At 37.0% G+C, this 18,209-nt stretch overlaps 2 protein-coding genes across 2 annotated transcripts in view; one reads left to right on the top strand and one right to left on the bottom strand.

The window, feature by feature from the left end:
- The window catches only part of LOC134754951 (uncharacterized), a 533,971-nt gene that overhangs the window by 262,110 nt on the left and 253,652 nt on the right, over positions 1–18,209 (top strand). The gene's annotated exons all lie outside the window — the stretch shown is intronic.
- The window catches only part of LOC134754851 (eukaryotic translation initiation factor 2A), a 30,363-nt gene that overhangs the window by 10,727 nt on the left and 1,427 nt on the right, over positions 1–18,209 (bottom strand). Inside the window, exons 3-8 of the mRNA XM_063691296.1 lie at positions 13,726–13,861; positions 8,663–8,742; positions 7,462–7,640; positions 7,229–7,383; positions 6,919–7,003; positions 4,278–4,450 (exon numbers count right to left, since the gene is read on the bottom strand). Of these exons, the coding sequence (XP_063547366.1) occupies positions 4,278–4,450; positions 6,919–7,003; positions 7,229–7,383; positions 7,462–7,640; positions 8,663–8,742; positions 13,726–13,861 (808 nt within the window). The remainder of the gene's footprint in view (positions 1–4,277; positions 4,451–6,918; positions 7,004–7,228; positions 7,384–7,461; positions 7,641–8,662; positions 8,743–13,725; positions 13,862–18,209) is intronic.

Here is an 18,209-nt window from a genome sequence, read left to right as displayed (position 1 = left end):
GTTAGCAGATAATTAATAATCAATTATAAAATTTAAGCTTGAAGGTTGTTTTTTAACTGGCAAATTTAGATCCCCGGGTTCACATTGTTTAATGTAAGCCTTAGCTCGATTTGCTTACATCTTTTGATATTCAACGTGCATAATTTCAAGCAGCTCTTTCAGCAGCAGGGGTGAATAAGCCAGCCATGTGTACAAAATCATCAACACGATAATAAAAATCGTTCTAAACTCGCTCGCTCGCCAGCCTGGCTACGTATGCTGCTGACTAAACCTAAATACCTAATAAAAATTGTTCTGGACACATGTGAAATGTAAGCGCGGAGGGTCAAGTGTGTAACCAGCAGTTATGTCTTATGGGTCAAGTACTACTTCAAATAGCAATGAAATATGCGAACTGTTTGCATCTTACTTTTCAACTGTATATGCAAAGGAAGTTACAACCAATAATCATGATATTGGTGACCAACAGTCACTAGGACCTCTTATAAATAACAGCCTTCACTTTGTTGCTCCTATCATTACTGAAGACGGCCTCTTAAAAAAACTCAAGGGAATTGATAGGAAAAAAGGCGCTGGGCCAGACGGAATTCCACCCATTTTCATACATTCATGTGCGTCGGCGTTAGTTCACCCCCTAAAATTAATATTTAATAAATCTCTGGCAACGGGAGAGTTTCCGTCACAATGAAAGACAGCAAAGGTGGTGCCTGTGTACAAGTCTGGTGATGACACTACAATTTCGAACTATAGACCTATCTCCATACTTAGTTCGTTTGCGAAAATTTTTGAGTCCCTTGTCTACCCGCTTGTTCAAACCTTTCAAAATGTACATAAGCGATTTCCAACATGGATTTGTCAGTGGTAGGTCTACTGCTTCTAACTTAATATCATTTACAGAGTTTCTCTCTAATGCAATGGACTCCGGCAAGCAAACAGATGTTTGCCACAATATCTTACTAACGAAGTTATCGGCATATGGTTTTCATTCGTTATTGCCTTGGTTTGAATCCTACTTAACAGGCAGGTCGTTCTTTGTAGTCGTAAATGGTTTCAAGTCTCCATCGCACAGTGTTACATCAGGGGTACCACAGGGATCTCACTTGGGGCCAACTCTGTTTAATATCTTTATTAATGATATACCTGACTGTTTTAGACAATCAAAATTTTTTATGTATGCGGACGATCTAAAGTTTGCACGCACTATAAATTCGGTTAACGATGTTGATTTGCTGCGAAGTGACTTGAGCAGGCTAGTCCACTGGTGTAATAATAACCAAATGATTTTAAATGCTGATAAATGTGTTCATGTTAAGTTTACGAGGAAACAAAATATCATCAGATCAGATTACAGTATTAACAGCAACACTCTTCAAGAGGTAGACACAATACGCGATTTAGGAGTGGTCTTTGATAAAAAAACTCACTTTCATCCCTCAAGTGGAACATATCTCTAAGAAATCCAATAAAATGTTAGGATTTGTTATAAGGAATGTCAAGATGTTTCGACGAAGTAATACCAAAATCTTGCTTTACAACAGCCTTGTGAGGAGTATATTAGAATATTGTAGTGTAGTGTGGCGCCCACACTACGCTACTCACTCTTTAAGACTGGAGCGGGTTCAAAAGCGGTTCTTGTGGCACCTAACTTTTGCAGAGGGCAAAGCCAAAACCGTGGTTTCTTATGCCAAAAAATTGAAACTTTTCAAACTTGAGTCTTTATCACTACGCAGAAGCATTGCGGATGCAATGTTCTTGTACAAATTATTAAATAATGGCATAGACTGTCCTCAACTCCTAGGGCTTCTTCACTTCCGTGCTCCGAAGCGAATACCCCGCAACCCGATAACTCCCCTGTGCCCCCCGCTTCGTCGGACGGTCCATGGCAGTAGACATGTGTAAGTAATGCTCGTAATATCACAAATGAGATATCTCTCGAACGCGTAATGCCATTACGTATCACACGGAAAAATCAACTATTACTTCATGTATCAGTCATCACGCGAGCCGAACGACCCGCGCCGAAGCGCACGTAATGGTTTCAATTCCACATAAATTCAATACATTGACGCGCCGATATGAATGGTCAGTTCAACTCTATACACAGTGCGCGTAATGTATAATGCTACTTGCAATAGTGTCATCACAGTTCATAATCATAATAATCATAATATCGTTTATTGCACCATGGTAAAAAGTTGTTACAAAAAAAAAATACAGAGTATATAAGTATCACATGGACCCCAGAAGGGTGTTGCAAACATTTTCTTAAGCTAAGTATTAATAAGTTTACTTACGTACTAACTTTGGAACATAAACAAGCCTTATAATAGCGGTATATCAAAATTATATTAATTACTTATGAAAAATATCATCTAGGAATTCTGTGGCTGAGTAGTATGCTTTTTCTGCAAGGAATGATTTCAACTTTTTTTCGTATGTTTGTTTGTTTGCCAAGCCATGCTTTGTTATCTCGCTCGCACTCGCACTCAGTGATCGCTCGCTCTCGCTCTGCGATTCTTTCGGCTAATTCGGGTCTGCGTTCGGCTCGGCCGATTGCGTTTAAGTTGTCGCAAATTTCACTAATATTCTTACGAATATGATTTTCTGCATCTGCAATAGATTTAAAACTCTAGTGCGTCCGCGTAGAGCTTAAAATGATTTCTTATAATACGAGAAGGATGCGGATAAATCAAGTAATTTGTTTGAGATTTTGAATGTGACGAAAACAAAACCGTTTTTTATTATTGTTATGAAATGTTTGGTTGACAGTCCTAAGCCTGGAGTTCCATTTTATTTTGGTAAAGTATGAAGGGAAATCAATTTGAATGCAGGTATGGTATATTTACCTGCGAAACTTACATACATAATTAATTACATACCAGTATCAGTGTCATATCAATTTTATCCAAATAATAATAAATTATGCATATTTTATGATTTATAAGAATTAACAAAAAATCTTTCACATAGCGGTGACAAAACGCAATGCGTAATAAATTAAATAAATCGATCGCCGATACGGATTACGGATAGGTACGAGACGCGCTAGTCACTACTATGTCACTAGAGTGCTGATGGAGATGCTGTAATTTGACCATCACGCGCGCGCCGGAGCGCTGTTTCACGTCCGGGTCATGTTTCGAGTGATGAGTGATGTGATATCTCAGTGTACTATTACGTTTTCGAAAAAGTGATGTTTCACTGTTTTGCCTTCACCTGTCCCTAGATTGTGCAAAGTAGTTAATAGTTGTAGCCATGTAATGGATGCACACTTTGACTCTGCGCATCATTTTAAAAAATCTGTTCGCTCCTGCTTAGCAAAAAATAATAGTATAGTATAAGTTAATGATATCCACTTAAGGGGCTACCTGAGGTTTTCATCGACTTTTGACAAGTTTTGAATCGTATCTCCTACTTTAGCACTACATATAGAATTGTAAGACAAGCGGCTATCGGTTCTTCAATCTTTTATCTCCATTTTTGTCTACCGGATTGTGAAAAAAATTAATACTTATTTATTTATGATTGTTTTAAACATTGTCTAATAAAACACTTTTTTCGTATCTCGATTGCTGTGAAAGATCTTACTTATACGAAATCTACATATTTGGGTTCGTCTTAGACGTCTCTAAAAATTTGTCTAAGGTTTTAATTTTAAACTAATTAACACAAAAGTTATGGCCAGAAAACCAGTTTTTTTGGTCTAAAATTGTTCAACTTTGATGCCAAATATTTCGAAAACAATGAACTTTGAAGTAAATATGGGATACTATATTGCTAAAATCCGTTGCTGTTAATATGATAAGCTACAAAAAAACATTAGAAAACTAAGGGATTCAAATCGAAGGTCATTGGGGCATGGGATCCCCTTAAGGTAGTTATTAGTAATCTCTGCATTGTTATTGTTATTGTAAAACAACTAAAAATAATAGTGAGTAAAGCCGTACTGATCTATACATCTTGAAATATGTCTCACGATAGGATAGTTAATTTCGATTGTAAACAGTATTAGTCCCTGTTATAATTAATGCATTGTTATTATTGTAAAGTATGTCACGTAGATGCAGTCTTCTTACTTCATTCAATGCATGTGGTGTTTACCTTTAAGTAATTGTTACGCTAAGCGATAATAGTTTAAACGTTTGTAGTTATACTTAACAAAGTGTAAACAATTGTTGATTAAGAATTACCCTCAAATTTCTCGCCCGCAAAGTCGGAAATGGTTAGCTCTTTGATTAGACACAGAAAACAGAGAGAGAAATATCGAAAAGGATATGATTTCCGTCGGGAGCATAATGGATGGTGTTCCAGGCTCCCGTCCCGAACTCGAATAGGGGGTCACACTTGGCATTGAAGAGGGTGGCCTTGGCCGGGGCGTGGCCGTACACCGCCAGCCACTCGTTCCAGTTGCCGGGGTTCCACGCTATCGCGTGGATCGGACCCTCCTTATCTGAAATTATACACTAGCTTCAATACAAGTTTATGTTATAGCATTCCGTTGAGGCCACATACAAAAGTACTAAAAACCTCCCGGCCCGCTTCCCCGCATAACCCCCCCCCCCCTCTGACGCCTTATCCACTCGGCTACTATAGCTTTACAACTACTTTTTAACCGACTTCAAGATTTCAAAAGGAGGAGGTTATCAATTCGGTTGTATGTTTTTTTATGTTTGATGCTCCATAACTCCGTCATTTCTGGACCGATTTTGAAAATTCTTTTTTTGATTGTAAGTATATATATATACAGATTGGTCCCGTTTTTGTCAAAACGCAGTTCTGATGATGGGATCCATGAGGAATCGAGGGAACTCCTCAAATGTTAAAGGCATACAGGCATTTAAAAAAGTGACATTTGATGAAGTGGAACTGCTGATGATGATCAGAATGGAACTCTTTAATAACGCATAGTTTACGTTTGGCGATTTTGTCCTCTTCTTTATGTTTGTTAAGGAACTTAAGTTTTTAAGACATATTTTTGTCAAGCTCGAGTTCTGATGATGAGACCCATGAGGAACCGAGGGAACTCCTCAAATGTGAAAGGCATACATATTGTGATTTTTGTATTTTCATCAACAAATCCAGCATTTACATTTAAAAAAGTGACATTTGATGAAGTGGAACTGCTGATGATGATCAGAATGGAACTCTTCAATGACACATAGTTCATGTTTGGCGATTTGTTCTCTTCCTTATGGACCCAGACCCAAACTTGGACCCGGACAGCCGGACAAGGACCCGTACTCGGATCCGGACCCAGACCCGGACCCGGAAATACTACTAGAAAAGTGGGTTAGGTTAGGTTAGAACTGTGACCCTTACAGAAACGAAATGCTATCAGAAAAGTAGGTTAGGTTAGGTTAGAACTGCGACCCTTACAAAAACGAAATGCTACTAGAAAAGTGGGTGGTTGTACCTCCTTTTCTACATTATTAGGCAATATTATAATAATTAGGCAATTAGGCGAAATTAGGCAAGAGATGGATTAGGATAATTAGGCAAAAGATGCTGTCTTTTTCATGTCATTGTCTGGAATCTAAGAGTGCACCATCAACAATAAGTAAACTTTCGGCGGCATCCCCCATTGAAGTCGTTTTTTTTTTCTTAAAAATTATTAATACAGTTGCTCAAAAACTGCTATTATTTACGTAGCTGTTTAAGTAAGTAAGTAAGTAAGTGTTTTATTGTGGGCCAGTGATAAATGCATTTATTTATTTTTTATAAATAATCAATTTTTATGTTTTTAAATAAAAATTATAATTAGAATTTGGGATAAAGAAATAAATTTTACGTTTTAAAAATTAAATCATCATGATGTCGTCCGTAGCGGTTGTGACACTCTTCCAGTCTTGCTTGTAAATTTTCAAAGTCTTAACAAGACTTTCGTGTTAAGAGATTTCCTGGCTCCGAAACTTCACGAATCGTATGGTTACAACAACAACACATGGTTTCAGCAAGACGGGGCCACCTGCCATACAAGTAACGTGACCCTGGAAGTTTTGCGTGAAATGTTTCCTCAAAAATTGATATCGAGGCGAGGTGACATTGCTTGGCCTGACTTAACTTCGGCAGACTTCTTTTTGTGGGGTTACTTGAAGAGTAAAGCGTACTCCAATAATCCGACAACCACAGCAGAATAATCGTCAAGAAATCCAATCAATATCTCCGCAACTTCTAACGAAAGTCTTTCAAAATTGCGTAAGGGCTTGCTTTTTTGGCTAATATTTTTGCACATTTCTTCCGTATGGGCTTTCCAAGATAAGTTTTCATCAATTTGTACTCCTAAAAACTTTGTGTCAGTAACAGACTCTATACATTGACCTTCATATTTGAAGCAAATTGGAGGAGGTATTTTTCGTTGGTAGAAATGGATAATTATAGTCTTATCTATTTAGATTTATCAATAAATTATTTACATTAAGCCATTTAACTATGTCAACAATTGTATTCTTAATTTCGGACTCATACTTATAAATATCCTTACATTCTATTACAACGGTACTGTCATCAGCGAACAGGACCATGGGTTATTTGACGTTTCGTGGAAGGTCATTGATATAAAGTAAAAACAGAAAAGGGCCAAGAACGCTTCCTTGCCACACCATATTTTATTTTACGTTTATTTGGTTGAAAAGACTTTTTTAATACAGATGCTCAAAAAGTGCTACTTTTCGTGGCTGTTTAGCGTGCGGAAAGTTGGTTTTAGGTTGGTTACAAGTCAATATTTAAGCGGGGCTCCCATACAACAAACGTGATTTTATGCAGTTTTTTTGTGTAATGGTACGGAACCCTTAGTGCGCGAGTCCGACTCGCACTTGGCCGGTTTTTTTTTTAAGTTAGTACGTACATATATAATATATGTATACTTCAGTTTACAATTCGGCTCGCTATAATTTATAATATGAATAGATGTGTACTCACTAAAGACCATGTTTCCCGCATTCCCCTTTACGTCACCGTATGACAGTGACTGTTTGCCGTAGTACGAACCACCCGTTTTGTCCACCTAAAATGCACATAATTAAATATGAAACTGTTTGGTATAAAAAACATCTCCATGTAGTCAAAATAACGTTTATGGTTTTAAGTAATATGAACATATACATACATATTTGATAGCCTGCACTAATGCTGCTGACGTGTGTGTGATATTTTTGGATAAGACAAAGGTTAATAACGTCTACAGAAGTGATTAATATGTACTGACTTAACAAATTTACTGCCAACTTACATCAGTTTGTGTGAGGGTGAAAATGTTGGTGCCGCGGCGATTCCAATAGAAAGTAGCTTTGTCTGCCTGGAAACAAGTCCTGCTGACCACTGCCTTTTCCAATTCCAAATGCGGGTATTGCAGCACTTTCCAAACCGAGGGTTGCCCCGATTTGCCTGTAAATTTGGGTTTAAAGGTATGCATAAAACAACTTAACACTTATTATAAACATTATACAAACTTTGATGTTTTACCCAGTGTAAAAATAGAAAAGTAATAAGTCGGAGCCGCGCTTGGGGCAACACTGAAGCAGTTTAGCTTCTCGGCGTTAATAGTGTGGCTGTAGCGTTCGAAGCTGCCTTCTTCATAAATCTGTACTCTATTACCAGCTTGTATGGCAAATATCTTTTCATCTGATGACCACTTTGGCTCCCTAATAAAAGTAATAAAAATTATCTAAGTAACACAAATTTCAGGATAAATTGACTATCCTAAATGACTTTTTCCTATAAAGGGACATAATATATTATGTCACTTTATCGTTATATATGGAAGTTATATATAACTTAAAAGTTATATATACATTATGTATTCACATTACACTACTAAATATGGTAACTAAATCATTTAGCATGCTAAATTTATTGTGTATTACTCCCTTAATATAGTGTTAATAACTTCATTCAGCAAGTAGCATTTAAGCATCCTAAAAGTAATCTTATCTTATTAGGAAGTAGGAAGCTACGATAGCGATATGATGGTCTGTATGAATGACTGAATGAAAAAACATAAAGCCTTTTTATTAGGGTTCCGTACCCAAAGGGTAAAAACGGGACCCTATTACTAAGACTCCACTGTCCGTCTGTCTGTCACCAGGCTGTATCTCATGAACTGTGATAGCTGATGTATTTTTGTTGCCGCTATAACAACAAATACTATAAAACAAAATAATATAAATATTTAAGTGGGGCTCGTGATTGTTCTGCCGTTTTTTGCGTAATGGTACGGAACCCTTCGTGCGCGAGTCTGACTCGCACTTGGCCGGTTTTTAAATAAACATTATTCAATTATTTATTAAGAATACAACAACATTTGGTTGCATGTCTTCAAAGTTCATTAAAAACCGGACAAGTGCGAGTCGGACTCGCCCACCGAGGGTTCCGTACTTGTTTGTATTTGTTGTTATAGCGGCAAGAGAAACACATCATTTGTAAAAATTTCAACTGTCTAGCTATCACGTTTCATGAGATACAGCCTGGTGACAGACAGACACACAGACGGACAGACAGAGAGACAGACAGACAGACGGACAGAGGAGTCTTAGTAATAGGGTCCCGACTTTACCCTTTGGGTACGGAACCCTAAAAAGCATCAGTATCACTAATATTTTTGTATTAATTAATCTTAATTAAAAATACCTCACCTTCATGAAACATGTCAATATGCAACACTTACCAACCACTTTGAAGTTTCTGGGTAAAAGATGCAACTACAGCTTTCTTAGCGACGTTATAAACATGCAAGTTTGGCTTGCCCTACAATTAAAACAAACTCGTTAATAATTAGGAAGCTTAAATGCTTAACAATCAAGTAATATACAGAATGTATATTCAGAAGAAAGTCTATCTGTGTTAATAAATATGAACTAACTGAACATATAACTAACTCAGTGCCCAAGTAATCTCACTAGAAAATGACACCAAGCCGTCAATGTCTAAATGACACCAAGCCATCAATGTCTAAATGACACCAAGCCATCAATGTCTGAATGACACCAAGCCATCAATGTCTAAATGAAACCAATCCATCAATGTCTAAATGACACCAAGCCATCAATGTCTAAATGAAACCAATCCATCAATGTCTAAATGACGCCAAGCCATCAATGTCTAAATGACGCCAAGCCATCAATGTCTAAATGACGCCAAGCCATCAATGTCTAAATGACGCATGTCAAGCATTTCTTCTTCCATGTTCAGGTTCCCTTAAACAATGGATGCCCAGAAGTGTGGAATTAGTACTTTCAGCAGTAACAATAAAATTGTACAGAGATTTTAAAAGGCATTAGAATTATATTTTATCGCTCTTGTTTGGGATTATATTTATAATATGTATTTTTAGTCATTGATTTGCACAAATACAATAGGGGAAGGTGGGGAGGCTTCGTGCGCTTTATATTCTGACCCTTGTAAAATAAAAACTAACAGCTATTTTAAAATTTATCTATGATACTTCATCGTCCACTTATCTGTTTATAATAACAGCGTATTTCTAATTTGATTGGGGGGTGCGTGGCCTCGTACAACATTGGTTTCTTCCTAGGATAACTATTTCACCTGTTCCAGTCACATTTTAGACATATCTAACTAATATAACTGACCGTTTTGTAATAATTATATTCTTTATTTTAAATTCTGAATTCTGAGCTAAAGTCAATAAAAGACAAGAATGGAAGATTAGTGAATGAGGAAGAATGCATCTTAAGATGGAAAGAGTATTTTGAAAGTTTTTTTGATAAAGAGGAGGCAAGCACGTCAATTTCGGAGTTGAATGAAAGCATTGAAAACGTGTCGGAGAACGAAGATAGTATTAGCATGGATGAAATTGTGAAAGCGTTGAAAGGAATGAAATCAGGGATGGCTGCAGGGTATGATAGAGTTTCTGTCGAGATGCTGAAAGCTGGACAAGGCATTGTAGCAAGTCAGTTGTACCGCCTTTTCAATATGTGCTTCAGAACCGGTCAAGTGCCCAGGGACTGGTGCAAGGCCGTCATTGTACCTCTTTACAAAGGAAAGGGATCACAACTGGATTGCAAAAACTACAGAGGCTTACTCAGCGTCGTCGGCAAATTGTATGCAAAGATATTGATTGAAAGAGTAGTGAAAGAAACCGATGAGAAAGTATGGGATGCACAAGCGGGATTCCGAAAGAGTATGGGATGTACGGATCAAGTCTTTTCCTTGCGATGCATAGCCGAAAACTATTTGGCCAAAGGTCAGAAGGTCTATTGCGCTTTCGTGGATTTGGAAAAGGCTTATGACAGAGTGGTGAGGAATGAACTTTGGTCGGTACTGTCGGTGTATGGATTGAGCGGCCGTCTCATTCAGGCGCTGAAATCGCTCTATGAGGATTCCAGTGCTTGTGTGAGAGTAAACGGGTCGTACACTGAGTGGTTTAGCATCGAAAAGGGTGTTAGGCAGGGATGTGTAGCGTCACCGCGGCTGTTTAATCTGTTCATGGACTGTAGTTTGCATGATTTGAGAAATGATGAAGGTGGGCTGAGAATGAGTGGGTTACCCGTCAAATGTCTTCTTTACGCTGATGACCTGGTATTGCTAGCGTCATCGGGTGAAGAGTTGCAGGAGATGGTAACTAGAATGCATGGATCTCTTGAAAGGAAAGGAATGAAAATAAATGTAAGTAAGACGAAAGTTATGGTATTTGAAAGGGAGGAATATATGTCAAACTGTGAAATTTTGATTGGTCAAGAAGGAGAAGAACAAGTGAAATAGTTTGTGTATCTGGGAACATTATTCACTAGGGACGGTAAGCATGATAAAGATATTGAAAGGAGAGTGAGTGCTGGAAATCGCGTAAATGGGGCACTTAACGCTTTTATGAGCAGCCAGAAGGTGTCGCAAAAGGCACGTTTGGCTGTGCATAGAGGGGGGCTGGTGCCTACGCTTATGTATGGTAGCGAAAGTTGGGTATGGCAGAAGAGGCATCAGAGCCAAGTGAATGCAGTGGAAATGAGAGCGTTGAGAAGTGTGTGTGGTGTGAGATTACAAGATAGAATTAGGAACAGTGTGATAAGGGAAAAGTGTGGACTGAGCGAAGATGTAGTGACAAAAATTGAGAAAGGTATGTTGAGATGGTTTGGACACGTGGAAAGAATGAGTGAAAGAAGGCTAACAAAGAGAGTATATAAGGAAAAGGTAGAAACGGGAGTTGGAAGGGGCAGACCTCGGCGGACTTTCTCTGATCAGATCGGGGAAAGCCTGAAGAAAGGCCAGGTCAAGAGCACCCTAAAACGGCGAGCGTGTATGAGGAATGTTATGAAAGTGAAGGAAGCGAAAGAGGTATGTCAGGATCGTAACAAGTGGAAATCCGTGGTCTCTGCCTACCCCTCCGGGAAATAGGCATGATTATATATATGTATGTATGTATGTTTATTTAAATTTTTCTTTATTTCCATGGAAAGCATTCGTACAGTATAATCCCAAAAACATTGTTTACATAACAATCTTAAGCATATGTATTTATAAACTAGGCTAAAGTGTGTTTTCTAATTCCATTATAGTTTATTGAAGACAGAATTGCATTCAAAGGAGAACCAAAAATTACTTTCGAGTACCTATTTATCCCACAGATTTAATATATACGAATACGCTAGATGACGCAAACATCACGATTCGTATTGAAACCAAGCGTGCCGACTTTTTACCACCTACCGTGACGTCACAGCCGAAATTTGGTGATGGGAAATCCAAACCGATTCAAAGACACCGATGCCCCGCCGCCCCGCTATGATTCAACTATCTCGCTCATACTCATAGATTTTATATCTGCGGTCTCGGTCGCTTACTCCCCGCTCCCCCGCGAACCGCGCCAAAAATGACAAATCGATTAACATGAATGACATCGATTTTCTGACAGACGAATGATATTTTTAGTAACTTTTCCCTTCAATGAAACTGGTATTTTCAAAATGTTTGGAACAAATAGTACTGTGTTTAGTAGGGAACTAGTCTTTCCGTCCCGTGGCTGCAATCGATTTTTCTTTTACGACTGGATCATGTGGGAAAAAATTTAATTTAACACAATAGAAATTTATAAACATACTAAATGTATAAACATATAGTTGTATATGTTTAAATTACATACCCTCCTTCTTAAAGGTGTCGTGGAAAATTAGGACATGAATTTGTTTTTATCAATATTGTTGGTCAAGCAAATCTTGTCAGTAGAAAAAGGCGGCAAATTTAAGAAAATTTGGCGCGAAGGGATATCGTCCCATAGAAAATTTGAATTTCGCGCCTTTTTCTACTGACAGAATTTGCTTGACCAACTGTAACTACTAAATTGCTTTTTTTTAATAACCTAGTTTATATCATTAATCTATCCGATATCGATTAAAATAGATTATTAGAAGAAATCGGTAGAACGAACGACACTAGTCGCTAAATTTGACAGACGAATGATAAATGGCTTGTACCACGAAGGCGAAGCGATGCGCGACAGTATTGCTTGTTCCGATATTCATCGTCTCTTAACAGTCTTAACACACACCGTTGGATCAAACGCTCAAAGCAAACGCGGCAATGTAATGTAAATGTAGAACATTAAGCTAAAGTTACTTACGAGTAGGTATATTATTGAAATCATATCTGGGAATACTTAAAAAATAGTTTTAAGAATTTACGCATAATATGATTTTAAAATTACTTAGTAGTGATATGAAATATGACCTTGCCTTTGGGTGCTTGTAATTTTTGGGCTGTTGCAGTTAATTATCACGCAACGAGGCATTTTTCAAGTTTTCACGGACGTCCGGCTGCAACAACTGACGCGCGTGGACTGTAAAGAGCGACGCTCAACCTCGAACTCTCGAAGCTTTTTCGGGGTTCGGACACGCAAAGTAGATGCATTTGCGTCTTCTATGGTATATTTATTTCTGTGACCTAGCCTATACACATACATAATACATACACATATGGATGTCAAACATGGGCCCTAACTGTCAAGGAGAGGAAAGCTCTCCAAGTCTGCCAAAATTGTATGACAGAAGCATGTTGAATTTAAAACTTAGAGGTGGAATTTTTATTCTGGAGGACATTAAAAAGAGAACAAAAATAATCGACGTAAACCACACTATGAAGAAATTAAAGTGGAAGTGGACCGGCCACATGCTCAGGGACAAAAGAGAAAATGGTCAAAAGACATCACAATATGGTACTCAAGAGACGGAAAAAGGAATGTAAAATAATGATGGAAAACAAAAAAATAGATAGGAAGACGTATTTAGGCTGGTGGCTGGAGCCTTGTGGAGAAGACAGGCTCTGGACAGGGACGAGAGGAGGAATATGAGAGAAGCCTATGCCAAGAGTAACCAGACAAGACGTCTGCGGACACAGACAGTAACAGTAATAGTAAGAAGTAAGTAAGTAAGCCTATACACATATTGACGCTTTTTTTAGCAATGTCTGCTACTATACTAACATTATTTTTGGAGGGTAGCCTATTTCTAATGAATCACTCTACTGAAAGCTGAAAACTGCATGAAAATCCTTTTAGTACTTTTTGAATTTATCGCAAACATACTGACAGATAGACGTGGCTGGGGACTTTATTTTAAAAGGTGTAGGGATAAAGATTCAGATTAGAACCCTTTATAATGCTGGCCTGACATGCACTTGACCACTTGACCAGTTATTTTATCAAAAGAAAGGAAATTAGGAGGTTATATTTTACATATAAAATAAATAGGTAGTAATAAGACACATGTTTAAACCACTTACTTGAGGATTATCTTTATTCATGAGAAACATTTCCCAAGCCATGAAATAGTTGTCCAGAGGGGAAAACAACATGTCCTTGATATTTCCCTCTATTGAACCCGCTACAGACCAGTCTGAACATTTTACTATTTCAGCTCTGTAATAATTTAGACAAATAATTATTTAACATAATTGACTACAAATGAAATTGTATTCCTTAAAGTGAGTTACTTCCAGTGAACGGAAATAAAACATGTAAGCATTCTGTCCGCTCAGTTATAGACCAACATAAACTACCCAAAGGTGGGCGGTACTTAAAAACTACCCGATTGGCAACCTCAGTTCGAACGAGATGACAGTCAGAGATGGATGGCTAAATCGGTTTATATTAATAAAGTTTTTTTTTTAATTAAAAATATCTTCATGTGAAGTGGTGGTGGTGCAGAACTTATTTTGCTCATACCAAAGACAGTAAACACATAACTTCAGTAAAATTTGGAATAAATATGAAGACATTTTTTCAATATTACCTTGCTAAGCTGAAACGTAACTGCATAATACGACTTTCATAACAACATACTACTTTTATAACAACATCTGACTTTTTAGATTACAAGGATAATATGGATGATCTATAAATTGTATATACAGAAATCAATCACAATTAGGGCTGCCATCTCTAAATTCGCCGAACCCGGACAAACTTAAAAAAACCCGGACATTTGGCGTAAATCGCGTTATTTCCCCGGACGTGTCCGAACATAATATTATTTTTAAAAAATCGTTTTATTTTTCATTCATTTGTTTTTAATTCCACACAATGCGTAATTTGCATTAAATAATAACAAAAAAAAAAACAAATTTTCATAAGCAAAATAATAATTATCTTTCTAATAAATGTAAGTAGGTAGATAAGCTCGTAATCGTAACTAAACAAAAGTTCTACCAATTAGTTAATCATTCTTTTAAATAGACCAGATTAAGATACTTTTTTAGGGTTCCATACCTCAAAAGGAAAAAACGGACCCCTTATAGGATCACTCGTGCGTCTGTCTGTCTGTCCGTCTGTCACAGACTATTTTCTCCGAAACTAATGGGCCAATTAAGTTGAAATTGTACATGTAACTTAAACAAATTAATTTTAAACACGGGGGCCACTTTTGGGGGGTAAATGAGAAAATTAAAAAATAAAGTTTATCAAACTATATCGGGTTACATATCAACTGAAAGAGCTCATTGTGAGAATCTTAAATATATATTTTTTTTATAATTTTAAGATGTACAGTTTAGAAGTTATTCAAGAAAATAGGCAAAAAATGACCATCTCCCCCCCCCCCCCCTTTATCTCCGAAACTATGGGTCAAATTTTTTGAAAAAAATACACAAAATAGATCTTTCTTTATTTATACGTCATAATTTTATAGAAGTTTGATGTTTAAAAATAACACTTGCACTGCGTGTGCTATCAAAATCGTTGCAGACTTCCATTGGTCTAACTATAGCTTGCTGGCTCGTGCGCGGCAAATTTAGAGCAACGATAAGGTTTTTTATGGTTTTTTGTTTTACACATCATATTACAAGGCGATTTTTTACAGTGTTGGATGAAAGAGAACTTATAATGAAAATCCCAAATGATATTGATCCATTACCATTTTTAAATAGACAAATAATGCACAACCCCATAAAACCCACCATACGGTATTATTTAGTGTACGATTAAATTGCAACGCTTGTACTTATTATAATTCGAAAAAAATGAGAAAAAAAATAGCCTATTACGATTTTTGCGGACAGGAATATACTGAATTCAATAAAAACCCTAGGTTAGGTACTTTACTTTAAATGTAGGATACATGTTTTTTGTGTGATTCATGCTCAATGTTATAAAGCAAATAGTACTTTATGACTTCTATGAGTATAAATAAAAAAAAGTTATTAATATTTTTTTCCAATTTTGTGTAAATTTTTATATTTTACCATTTATAGGGTTCCGTAGCCAAATGGCAACAAACGGAACCCTTATGGATTCGTCATGTCTGTCTGTCTGTCCGACCGTATGTCAGAGCCACTTTTTTCCGAAACTATAAGAATATACTGTTGAATCTTGGTAAGTAGATGTATTCTGTGAACCGCATCAAGATTTTTACACAAAAATAGAAAAAAAAAAACAATACATTTTGGGGATATTTGGGGAATTGGGGGAGAAACAATGTATGGGGATACATAGAACTAAAACTCAAAAAAATTTTTTTAATCAAAACCATACGTGTGGGGTATCTCTATGGATAGGTCTTCAAAATGATAGTGAGGTAACTTCCAAGGTGGTAAAATGTGTGTCCCCCCCCCCCCCCCCGCTGTAACTTCTAAAATAAGAGAAAGATAAAACTAAAAAAACTATATGATGTACATTACCATGCAAACTTCCACCGAAAATTGGTTTGAACGAGATCTAGTAAGTAGTTTTTTTTAATACGTCATAAATCGTAAATCGCAATTTACACCTTTTATTCAATCAACTTTAATATAAAAATAAAAAGTACGGAACCCTCGGTGCGCGAGTCAGACTCGCACTTGGCCGGTTTTTTTAAAATACTAAATGGATTTATTTGGATTATGTGTCGACCTAATCACTAGATTTATTAGCTTTACCTTACACCGAAAAGTTCAGCTATAACTAATTATTTCCATTTCGCCATACTCGCCGAGCGTACTTTTTTTGGGCTATATCATCTAGCCTAGATGCTATTTTGCCGTGTTACGCTGAATGAAGCTAGTGCCTTGATTGCGCTTTGTATTATTTATACGGTTTTTACGTACTTTGTACACAATAATGCCGGTAAATAATTAAATTCAATAAGGTGTTTCCTCACATAAAAACTTTTTGAAAACCCCCCGGACGGCATTGAAACTAGGACAAATACGGGGAAACCCGGACGGATGGCAGCCCTAATCACAATGAACGTCCTAGTCCCACAATAAAAAAGGAAAAATATATTAACATTTAATAGGGATGATGTTATGCCAAATGAAGTAGACTATTTTAATTACTTATGTTTAATTTAGATACTTATTATGTTGTAATAAATTCCTTCTTACAGATTTGTATTTTCATTTTCTCTTTCATGGGATGGAGATTGAGCTATTAAAAAACCGGCCAAGTGCGAGTCGTACTCGCGCACCGAGGGTTCCGTACTTTTTAGTATTTGTTGTTATAATCATCTGTGAAAATTTCAACTGTCAAGCTATCACGGTTCATGAGATACAGCCTGGTGACAGAGAGACAGACGGACAGTGGAGTCTTAGTAATATTTAGGGTCCCGTTTTTACCCTTTGGGTATGGAACCCTAAAAACTACCTAGTTATTTCAAATTAATAATCAAATTTGGTATTGTCATTACCATTGTAGTTTTTTCTATTCAGATTCCCACAAGATGCTATTCACAGACTATGGAAAAAAAGCTGTCTGATTTATTAGTTCGTTCAATTGTTTGTTACTTCCGCTCTGTGACAACCAACCTGTGAGATAACCATACCCACCCATACCTATATGTAGATATGTTTTTTCTGTCACTCTTTCAATTAATTAGTTAAAAATATACACACATTATCTGATTTACAAAGTGCATGCAGAGGTCACCATTTCCAACAAAAAACATTTCCGTTAGAACCGAAAGTGGGGATGACCTGACCCTTTATCGTCACTCTGCCTGTTCAAATATTTCCGTTGGAACCGAAAGTGGGGATGACCTGACCCTTTATCGTCACTCTGCCTGTTCAAATATTTCCGTTGGAACCGAAAGTGGGGATGACCTGACCCTTTATCGTCACTCTGCCTGTTCAAATATTTCCGTTGGAACCGAAAGTGGGGATGACCTGACCCTTTATCGTCACTCTGCCTGTTCAAATATTTCCGTTGGAACCGAAAGTGGGGATGACCTGACCCTTTATCGTCACTCTGCCTGTTCAAATATTTCCGTTGGAACCGAAAGTGGGGATGACCTGACCCTTTATCGTCACTCTGCCTGTTCAAATATTTTTGATCCAACCCATGTACCCATTTCAATTTTGGGGGCTGTACCTGAACGTGACTACGCACTGCCATACAGATTGATAATAAAATTTATCTAGCCATAAATACTTATAATAGTGGAATATGTTTACATAACAATGAATATTAACTTATGTTGGGATGGGATAGTCTGTCATTCCATAACAACATTTTAACTAGTTATCTTTTATTCTGCACAAAATTGTTATATGTGGATTATTTGACTGGTTCTTCAATGTATATTGTACGGCATAAACCTATCCCTGTCCAGGTCATATTCTAATCAAATATGAACCGCAAACTCAATTCAATTCAATGTTCTGTTGATAAAATATACATTTTATTTTACACGTCAAATTTAGAGGTACATATACAGTTTTATATTATTAAGTTAATAAGGTACAGTCGAAGGCAAAAATATTTATCCAGACAAATGGCTCAAAATGACAAATGCCCT

Source organism: Cydia strobilella, chromosome Z (genome assembly GCF_947568885.1).
Source record: "Cydia strobilella chromosome Z, ilCydStro3.1, whole genome shotgun sequence".
Lineage (NCBI taxonomy): Eukaryota > Metazoa > Arthropoda > Insecta > Lepidoptera > Tortricidae > Cydia > Cydia strobilella.
The sequence above is the reverse complement of the archived record's forward strand: the minus strand, read 5'-3'. Positions and strand labels throughout refer to the sequence as shown.